The sequence below is a fragment of the Eucalyptus grandis genome, chromosome 8 (assembly GCF_016545825.1).
Source record: "Eucalyptus grandis isolate ANBG69807.140 chromosome 8, ASM1654582v1, whole genome shotgun sequence".
NCBI classification, from domain to species: Eukaryota; Viridiplantae; Streptophyta; class Magnoliopsida; order Myrtales; family Myrtaceae; genus Eucalyptus; species Eucalyptus grandis.
This window is the reverse complement of record NC_052619.1, coordinates 70,161,796-70,172,973: the sequence shown is the minus strand read 5'-3', so window position 1 is coordinate 70,172,973 and position 11,178 is coordinate 70,161,796. Positions and strand designations below refer to the sequence as shown.

At 41.7% G+C, this 11,178-nt stretch overlaps 1 protein-coding gene across 1 annotated transcript; it reads right to left on the bottom strand.

Annotated features, from left to right (window-relative positions):
* Positions 1-548: 548 nt before the first annotated feature.
* Positions 549-2,498, bottom strand: LOC104417846 (tyrosine N-monooxygenase). The gene is made up of 2 exons (XM_018860058.2): positions 1,533-2,498; positions 549-1,178 (listed from the first exon to the last, which is right to left on the bottom strand). Exons 1-2 carry the CDS (start codon positions 2,496-2,498, stop codon positions 549-551), a joined length of 1,596 nt encoding a protein of 531 aa, XP_018715603.2.
* Between the last annotated feature and the right edge of the window lie 8,680 nt (positions 2,499-11,178).

Sequence of the window (11,178 nt, the reverse complement as noted above, 5' to 3'; positions counted from 1 at the left end):
GCTTGGATTATCGTTTTTCCGCTATCGTATTAAGAACGATAGATTTCAAAATAGGTACATTAATTGTTCTACTCGATTATATGTGTTTTTACTCTAGCCATGGAGATTGTGGGATTATGCATTTTAGTGTCTAACAAATATTTCATCATGAGTGCTTAGAAGTTAGAACCACCGATGATTTGAAAGTACAAGAGGTTTGTCGAATCATCATTAGAGCTACGCTATGGGAGTTTTGGCAGTCTAGAATCTACACACACAAAGTCGGATGCATTTCCTACTACGCACAAGGTTTTAACATTGTGGCCTTACGTTTTGAATCGCTAGCTCTCATACCACTATGTCACCATAGGCGGTGCATGAGCAATTGACCCAAGGGTCAGCGGCATAGTTTCGCCTCATATCTTTTCATTTTATTTGAATCATACAATGAATGAAATGTTTAAAATTAGATTGCTTTCTATTTATTAAAAAGTCTGGAATATATTTCTGTTGGTAGGGTGATATTCTAAGATGTCACATAGAAAAATGTACTAAAGTCACATACTTCTCTATATGGGATAGAGATGATTCGGCAAGCATGGCTCAGCTTGAAGAATTAATGGCTCGGCAAGGGACAAGTCATCCATTGACTTAATAAGATTGATGCTCGAGACACTAGGGGGTTTACTCCAGTTAAACCCTTGGATTAGCCTGGCAAGGAGCATCACGGTCATTGTTGTCCCAAGTTGCATAGCAATGCACCCGCGCCGGCCCGTGCTAAAGGAAATTAACCGCAGGTCGGGATCTGTAAGCACGACTTCCACGGCGTCACTCATGATGTGCCGCTCCGGCTTGAACTTGAGGGGCTCATTCCACACTTTAGGGTTTCTGCCAAGACCCATCCGGCTCACGAGGATGTGGCTACCCTTGGGGATGCGGTAACCGGCCACGATGGCATCGGACAGGGCGACATGCGGGACATTGAAAGGCGCGATTGGGTGGAGCCTAAAGGCCTCCCGAGCGCATGCTTTAATGTAGTTGAGCTGGGGGATATCGGACTCTTGGACTAACCTCTCCTTTCCCACAACTCTATCTATTTCTTCTTTGGCTTTCTTAAGGAGTTCGGGACGATATATCATCTCCGCCATTGCCCATTCCACTGCATTTGATGGATTGTCTACTGCGGCCATCATAATTTCCTACACATATCAAGATGTGAGGGGAAAAAAAAAACTTATGCATCTTGGAAATCTAATTTACAACCACAATATGCAAATAAGTTCATAGGAAAATCTTTCTTAAGAGTCTTGGTCGTTCTTTGGTTTGACATTGACATTAACACGCTCAAAATATTGACTACATTTTTTGTAGGTAATTTTTTATGAAGAATCTTTCTTTAGGATTTTTAGGGTTAGTTATAAGAATAATGCTGTATTCGAACAATTTACTAACAAAGTCCTCTTTTGACCGAATATATAACTTCCTATTGTCTGCTTTCTAACCTTTCACGATCGTAAATAGTTAAACACAAGAAGGAAGAATCAGTTTCTCACCGTAGCCTGTGCCTTGACTTCATGTGGCGTTAGCAACGGCTTCCCATCCGAATCCTTCAACATAATAAAAACGTCCAACAGGTCTTGAGGCTCTTTTCCATTGCTGTCCGAACTCAAATCGTCCCTCCATTGTTTGATTCTCTCGTTTATGATGGGCTCATGCAGCCTCTGAAACGTCCTCGTGCACTCTCTCACTACCTTCTCATGCCCATCGAGGTCAAACCCCACCAGGAATGGGAAATAATCGGAAATACAGAATGCGTACAGATAGTTTAGTGCATTGAACATTGCGTCCACATGTTCTTCTTCATCAATGGTTGGTCCCCCATCTTCCCTTCCTTCGCCAAAGTACCTCTTGTTGAACACCAATCTTCTAATCACATTCCCACAATAGTGCCTTGTTGTGTGCCTCAAGTTCACCTGCCCTAGGCTTTTGCATTGGTTGAAGACATGCTTCACTAGGTTGTCGGCTTCCTCGGCCCTCTTGTCATGGAGCCACTTGTGTCGCGCTGGGCATATTATCTCTGAAGTTAAGACCCGCCTCATCTTCTTCCACTGCTCCCCATAGGGAGAGATGACGGCTGTCGCGTAGCCACCACTGAACGCTCGTGCCGCCATCGAGACAGGCCTCGACGCAAACGTGGCATCTTGCTTCTTGAGGAACTCCCGGGCAATCTTCGGGTCAGTTACGGGAATGACGTGTGTGTTTCCTATGCAGAAGCACGCAATGCCGGTGTCCATCTCCTCCATCCAACGAAGGATCCACCGGGCTGGAGGCTTGTTTCGAACCATGTCCAGGGCACAGCCAACCACTGGCCACGGGGCAGGCCCTGGCGGGAGCGGGAGCGGGAGCGGGAGCGGCTTAGGTTTTCCTTTGGCGCTTTTGTACCAGAAATGTTTGATGATATTGTGTAAGATGACCAGTCCCATGAGAAGTAGGGCATAGGCCATGGTGGCGAAACTCATCATTGTGGCAGCAATCAGAATACCGTCGACTCGCTAGCTAGTCTTGTCCTCTGGAGTCTTACGAGAACGAGGAATTTGGGGAAACGAAGAAGATATGAGAGTTTGTGAATGAACATACACCGATATAGGGGTTGTTATATAGGGAAGCTGAAATTGACCAATCAATTACTTGACTTCAGCCACCTAGTTTAAGTACATCGTTTATAATAGTTTTGATGGTCCAAAGCTAGCGGGATCTTGAAGAAATGCTACTCTATAATTGTGCTCACCTCATACCTTTGTCGGCCTTTGGGTTGAGATATCATGCTCATCACATGCAAGCTTCTTTCTCTTTGATGAGTCAGATTTGTACACTAATGCTCTATGCAAGGAGAAAGGGAAAGAAAAACACATTTTTTTAGCAGAAAAACATGTCGAATTGAACGAGTTATTAGGGAAAAGTAAAAAAAAAGTCATAAACATATTGCATTTGTATAATTCAATCATAAACTTTTCAATTGCACTAATTCAGTCCTAAACCTTTTTACATCGGTACAAATTCAGTCCATCTGGCCAATGCCGACGCTATTGTGGACGTCAGTAGGTGACCGAACACTAATGTGGCAATTTAAAAAAAAAAAAAATTGAATTTTTTTGAATTTTTTCCTTTTCTTTTTTTTTCCTTTTCTTTTCTACCTTCTTCCTCCTTGGATTGTTCCGGCGGTGGTGGCAAGCCTCAGGTGAGGCTTGCTTGGCCACTGGGCAAGGGCCTCAAGCCCTCACCTACCGCTAGCAAGGGTTGTAGCCCTCGCCCGGTCTCTCTTAGGGTTGCCGGCGAGGTGGCTTCGCCCGGATCTTGGCCTTGCTGACTGCGGGCGAGGGGCCGGCGAGGCTCGCCTCGCCCTGGCCTTGCTACAGGTGAAGGCGGCCTCGCAGACAAGGCCAATGCGGCCCTCGCCAGGCCTTACTGGGGCGAAGGGGGCTATCACCCGTGACAAGGCCAGGGTGACGCCGAGCGAGGGCCGCAAAGCCCTCACCAGCCGCCAGCAAGGGTCGCAGCCCTCACCTAGTGGCCGACGAGCCTCACCGGAGGCTTGCCGGCCACCGCCGGAACAATCTAATGAGGAAAAAGGAAGAAAAGAAAGGAAAAATAAAAGAAAAAAAATAAAAAGAAAAATTCAAAAAAATATTTTAAAAATTGCCATGTCAGCGTCCGGTCACCGGACGATGTCTACGTCAGCGCCGGCAGGCCAAAATTGGCCGGATTGATTGAATTTTGTACCGATGTAAAAAGATTTAGAACTAAATTTGTCTAATTAAAAAGTTAGGACTTGATTGGAACTAACGCAATATGTTTAGGACTTTTTTGGTACTTTACCCAAATAACTCGTTCAATTCGACATGTTTTTCTGCTAAAAAACGTGTTTTTCTTTCCTTTTCTCCTTGCGTAGAGCATTAGTGTACAAATTTGACTCATCAAAGAGGAAGCTTACATGTGATGAGCATGAGATCTCAACCCAAAGGCTGACAAAGGTACAAGGTGAGTATTAAATTATGTTTCAAATGCGATTCGCTGGATTTTTTGAAGCCACACAAAAGAGAAAATATAAAATAAAATAAAAATGGAGGAAAGTTTCCTCTTTGCTACGGAATCAGAAACATGGAAGATGAAATAAAACAAATCGTGGTGGGCCCTTATGGCGTGAGGAAGAAGTCCACGCGTGAAGCTCGCGGAAACCCTTTTGGATGAAGTCTTCTGCATGTAGACGGAAGGAGGTGGGCCCAGGTCAATTGACCTGGGCACGTCTAAAATAAATGAAATATCATGCAGGTTTTTTTTCTTAACCCGGAACACGCCGCCAAAGCTCTACGTAACGAAGAAATACGTGAAGCCGTACGTCTTGGATTTGGCGTACGTAGAGCATTTTGTTTAAAGCTTGAACAAAAAAATAATGATACTAAAAATTTACATGATTCGGTCTAATTATCGGTATCTACATCCACGGAGAGAATCGGCAACAAATAATTCACTATAATCGGAGTGTCAGAGTTTACAATCGCTAAAATGCTCAATTGTTTTCCACGTTTAGATTTAACCCCAAACCAAAGTGTTTATAAATAAATAACTCACTTAGATATAAACTCACGACACAAGACTACCACGCATTCAAGCTTTAAACAAAACGCACGGTAGTCTTGTGTCGTGAGTTTATATCTAAGTGGATTTTTTTTATTTATAAACACTTTGATTTGGGGTTAAATCTAAGTGTGGGAAACACTTGAGCGTTTTAACGATTATAAACTCTAATACTCTGGTTATAGTGGATTATTTGCTGCCGACTCTCTCCGTGAACGTAGTACCGATAATCAAACCGAATCATGTAAATTTCTTATGTCCTTATTTTTGTTCAAGCTTTAAACAAAACGTTCTACGTACGCCAAATCCAGAACGTACGACTTCGCCTATTTCTTCAAAACTTCTCGCGGTTTGCGACTTCAATGATCGATGGACGTGCGGCTTCGTTACGTGGAGCTTTGGCGGCGTGTGTTCCAGGTAGAGCCGTTAAATGGGTAGGTCGGGTCGGGTTTGGGTCGGGTAATTAATGGTTCGACCCAAATTGACCCATTAACCCATTTATGACCCATTTATGCCTAATATAAATTTTCCGACCCAAACCCGACCCGACCCATACCCGACCCGACCCAACTCATATTAATAAAATGTTTTCATATTTAACAAATTTAGAAAAACTTATTCTTATGTTTTTTTAAAGATTATATTATTAAAATACTTCCAAGCTTTTATATATATTATTTTTTTAAATTGTATTGCTAAAATAGTTTTATACATACAAATTTAATGGACAATTTTTATAAATTTTAAAATAATTATTTTAAAAAAATCGAAATTTAATTATTTTTAAAAAATTAAAATTTTAAAATATAATTTTCTTTTTCTTTTCTTTTTCTCTTTTCTCTTTTCTTTTTCTCTTTTTCTTCTCCTTCTTCTTCTTCTTTGGCCGGCCGCCCACGACGATAGTCGGCGACCGGCCACGGGCGAGCCTCGAGCTCACCGGCGCCGAGCTCGAGGCTCGCCCAACGCCGGCGAGCTCGAGTCTCGCCCCGGATCGGCGAGGGTCGAGGCTCGCCCGACGCCGACGAGCTCAAGTCTCGCCAGATCGGCGAGGCTCGAGCCTCGCGACGCCGGCGAGGCCTCCGCCTCGCCAGATTCGGCGAGCTCGAGGCTCGCCCGACGCCGGCGAGCTCGAGGCTCGCCCGGCCGGTCGCCGCCATCGCCGTGCCGGCGACCGGAATGAGGAAGGAGAAAGAAAAAAAGAAAGATAAAAAGAAAGAAAAGAAAAGAGAAAATAAAAAAAATTATAATTTCGACTTTTTATAAAATTAAAGAGAGAAGGGAGGGATTATGATGTTTTTTGTTGAAAATGAGTTTTAAACCCAACCCATTTAAAAACCCACTTAAGACCCACCTATCTTAAACATTTAATTGTGAAACCCATTTAACCATCTTTTATTATAAACAAGTGATCCATTTATGACCCATTTATGACCCATTTAAGATTTAAATGGGTCATAAATGGGTTTATGACCCATTTTAAAACCTCTAGTTCCAGCTTAAGAAAAAAAACCTGCATAATATTTCCTTTATTTTATACGTCACTCCTTCCGTCTACATGCAAAAGACTTCATCTAAAAGGGTTTTGGCGAGCTTCACGCGTGGGAGAAAATATTGGGTGGTCCGGGACCGCCACGTCAGCGTGGTCCCGGACCACTCACGCGGTGCCACGTGTATGGGGAGGGGGACAAAAGAGAGAAAGAGGAGAGAGAGCGTCAGAGAAGTGGGCCTAGTTTCGGTCCTTTGTCCCCTCCCCATACATGTGGCGTCGCGTGAGTGGTCCGGGACCACGCTGACGTGGTGGTCCCGACCACCCAATATTTTCTCCACGCGTGGACTTCTTCCTCACGCCATAAGGGCCCACCACGATTTGTTTTATTTCATCTTCCATGTTTATGATTCTGTAGCAAAGATTCCGTAGCAAAGAGGAAACTTTCCTCCCTTTTTATTTTATTTTATATTTTCTCTTTTGTGTGGCTTCAAAAAATCCAACGAATCGCATTTAAGACATAATTTAACACTCACCTCATACCTTTGTCAGCCTTTGGGTTGAGATCTCATGCTCATCACATGCAAGCTTCTTTCTAATGCTCTACGCAAGGAGAAAAGGAAAGAAAAACACGTTTTTTTAGCAGAAAAACATGTCGAATTGAACGAGTTATTATTGTCATGAGCGCTAAAAGTAAGACAACCATAAATTTTTTTTTTTGGTCGGTTGACGACCGTAAATTGAGTTGTTGTCAATTTGCATTTTCCTAAGGCATCCCCTTATTTTTCGGTCTTCTCCTTCTTCTTCTTTATTGTGCACGAAACATGCGTAGGATAATGGAAAGAGCAAAGGACTATTAGAAGTCTACTAAATCTGGCAGTTTAATGTCTGCTTTATAGCTAATTTTGTCCGTCGACAGCTATCTCAACTCCCTTCCATTTCATCAGACATGCTCAAATATGAGAGTTTACTGTCTGTTCTTGTCCTTGTTTAGCCTTGCAAGTTAGGCGTTTAGATGATGGTTATTGCATATGTGATCTATATGCCATGGTAACTCGCTTGATCGGTGACACAGCGCATGTATGTCACGTTTTTCATTATTGCTAGATCCACTCTCTTTATGTGTAATTAAAAAGGTATAAGAATTCGACAACTTTATGATGTAACTTTGCGATTACAATCATTATTTCGCTTGTTTGTTCTGTCAAAAGTTCTATCTTGACTCATTTTTTTGGGGGAAAAAACATATATAAATTACGTCCAGCTTTTACCTTAAACCCAACCCCAACCCAAAAAAAAGAAAAATCTCTCTGAAATTTCAAGATGGTCTTTTAAACCGTTACATTTCCATTCTTTTCAAATGAGAAACGAGTTAATGCTATCATGAGCACGATAAGATTGAAGCTTTAAAATAACATTCTTTCCTCTCTGTAAAACTCGGGCTAGTGGTCGTGAGTGATGACATTTTATCCTCAAAATCTTGATCTTTCCATCTATTACAACAATTATCGGCTCGTATTATCAAGACACTACTTTCTCCATTAGAATTTTCATCAGAGTGCAGCAATAGATTGACAAGTAAAACTAAATTGTATTTCAATAGTTTCCAGATAGAATCGAGAGCCAACCTCACATACAATCCTTAAAAATTAATTGCGACATTCAAGTTTATCCAAAACAAATTCCTTATTTTGCCACGCTTGATCTTATAAGCAGTGAACCCTAACCTTTAGGGTTTACTGATTTTTGGCCATTTTGGCTAGAGGCAACGCACAAGCTCTTCCATTCCCATAATGTGAACGTAACAATAGAATTTCATTCTATTTTACTCGTGAAGACTGAAAGCCATGGATCGAAATAATTTAATAAAAGAAACGACACGCATTGGATGATTCATATGATGACGAAGCTCTTGCAACATGAGATGCATTGCATAAATTTATTGCACGCAAGTTCCTTGCAAGAGCGGTTTACCTAACCCCTTGACCTATTTCTGGTTCAGTCGATCTGGAGAAACCCCTCCATGTGGTTTGATCAGATTGACCCAGTGGCTGCATCTAACCTGTGATGAACAAACCGCTGCTTTGAAAATTAAGAGCGCAACAAAAAAAAAATTAAAACTAGCAATGCCGGTAGTCGTTACTGATGACATCGATGGCCCGGCAACACTCAATCCATAATCAGTCTCTCCATTGAGGAGGAAGAAGAGAATGATCTCGTTGGTACACGATATCTGCTCCCCTAGTGGAGGACTGGTACGGCCTCAAGCCGTGCCGCAAACCAAGCTGAAGCCGAGCTTGTAGCAATTGACGAGAGCTTTTATTTCACGAGTTGTGGTTCCACTAGCTAATACATTGGCTAGGGCTAGCAAGAGAAGCAAACAATATTTCAAGGCTAAGGTTGAAAATCAGATTTGTAATAACAAAATATGAGAGAGAGAGAGATGAAGCAATCATGAAGAGTTGGTGGATATATATTTGTCAATGTATATGTATATGTATATGTATGACACGTATATAGGTACGATGGATAGGTGAGGGAATGGAAGAAAATAGTTCTAATTTAATGTTATATAATTGTTGTTTCACGAAAAAGTGAAAATCTCAACGTAGTGAGAAAATTGATGTATTTTGAGGGGAAAAAAAGGTGTTCTTTGTTGATTTTGAATAGGAATATGAATTGCTGTAAAAGTAAAGAAATTCAAATGTAGGTACTGGAAATCAAAGGTTGCAAAATGGTAAAGGGTGGGAATGGTACATTTGCAGATAACTTAAAAATAAAATTGCTGGAAGTAACCATTGGGAGTTGGTGCATGTATCTTAATATATCATATATGTAATCTAATATTAAATTAAAATACATTCGTCCATTTCCCATCTCATATATGTATATGTTAAGGTATGTGTATGATAAATAGGTCAGGGGACGAAAGGACTCTGCATTGAATGCCTGAAAAGTTATAATTTAATGTTCTATATAAATACTATGATGCATTTGTTTCACAGAAAAATTTAAAATTTTAAAAATAGTTTTCAAAAAATGATGGTTATATTGTTTAGAAAATATACTCTACGAGGTATAACTCCCTTAGACAGTAAATAAGTTATAGAAACCACTATGAGCCTGACACTTGAAGAAACTAGACTTGAAAGAGCTTCCTCAGGAAAATCTAGGCCTAGGGTCAAAATCCTCGATTAGACGATCATCGCGGTCGTCCTCCTTCTCCTCAGAACGTGATTCAGACTCTGTCATAGGTGTTGCTGAGGTTCTCCCACTTTCTCCTTACCCTTGCGAGAAGTTTCAGCCTTACCTGGCTCGGGTTGTGCTGATTTCACAGTGATAGCCTGTTCGTCCTCATTCTCATCCTCTGAAACCTTGCCGATATCCTTCATCAGTAATTTTCACCGTCCTCCATTGCTTCTCTTCTCTTCGTATCTTCCAGGCAAGTTTTTGATCGCCTTAGCATTTTCGAGTTGAAACATGCTTGGGAGGAGGGTCATCCGCGACAAGTTGGTTGGACGATGTGGGATTCCCACTCGATGTTGTTGCTTGTCTTGCTCGCCTGATGAGAGGAACCACCTCGCTTTCAGTTTCACTGTCGTCTCTCACCTCAGTTAGATCAACGTTGTTTGGCCCTTTCTGTGCCCTAGAGAGGGTCGCGTCAATTCTTTGCAATCGTCAACTTCCGGCATAGGTTTTCTGAATAAACATGCAGATTATGGTGCCATAAGATTTGGGGAATTCGATACAAGAGAAAAGTTTGATTGATAAAACTGTAATGGGCAGTTCTTATAAATTCTTTTTAGCAATAAATCGAAATAAGATTTGCACAGACAATCAAGTATATTGCACAAAATCAACCAATGATATTCTACATATATTTAAAATGAGAACTAAATGAGTGACAATCTTTAATCGATTATGAGAATAATAATTTATTCAAAACCATAAAAAATCAAATAACAAATAATTTATAAATTATTATGGGACCCACTCCTTTAAGAATTTGTGACTTATAATAAATTGTAATTCTCATGGTAGCTCACAAATTATTATAGTAGCAAAACCCATTTAAAATAGAGTGGTGCTAGTGTCACAGGCCAATCGTTTGGGATTGAGACCATGCGGCGACTCAGGCTCTCTTGGATCGCTTGGGATCGTTGGGGCGCCTAAGCCAAGCCTTGCTCGGATTGATCACTCACTCACTTGCTCACCCAAATCGTAGAAAGAGAAAGTTCCTAGAGAGAGAAGCTCTCAGATTACAACCATTGATCGTACTTCGATCCCGCATATGGGATTGCATCTTCTAACCTACTAACTACCGACATTTATGCCAAGAGAGTTCTAGACCTCGGCACAATTACCGTATCTCCCACCCTTAGAGCGTTCTGGAAGCTCTTGCAAGAACCTCTGGTGATCTCGGGAGGTCTTCCCCGAACATGCACAATCCCTTGGTCACGGGAACCTGATGGTTGTGACATTCTCCCCCACTCATTCGAGTGACACCCTCAGCGCTCTCAACTCGGAGAGTGGTCTTCTTGGCACGAGGTTGCTCTCTTGTTCCAATTCCGCATGGTTCTGGACAATACAGCTCCATCTTCGGTTCGGGCATGGCATGCGATAAGCACTCAATCTTAGGGAAAAGCACTTGGATTGGCATGTCACGAGTAGGAGTACAAGGATCCAACCCGACCTTTGGTCTTGGTGTTGATTACCCCTTTGATCATTGGGATCATTGCCGGACATTGCAAGTCGAGGATCATGATGCACTTGGTTCTTATGTCAATCATGGACCGGACACTATGGATGAATCGCATGCCCAAAATAAAGTTGTAGTCATCAAGGGGAATTACCTTGAATGAGAGCTTGCCCTTCCATTCTTCAATTTAGACATCCACATATGGAGTTGAGCCTACGTCCGCAAGGCCGTCTGAGTTAACAATCTTGAATGATTTTCTAGTTGGCTCCATGCGAAAACCTAAGGTGTGACGCCCCAAGCCGTCACTCTAGACCCTCAAGTATAATCTTTAATTTCTATTACGCAAGTGGAAGAATATACACTTTTCATATAAAGACAT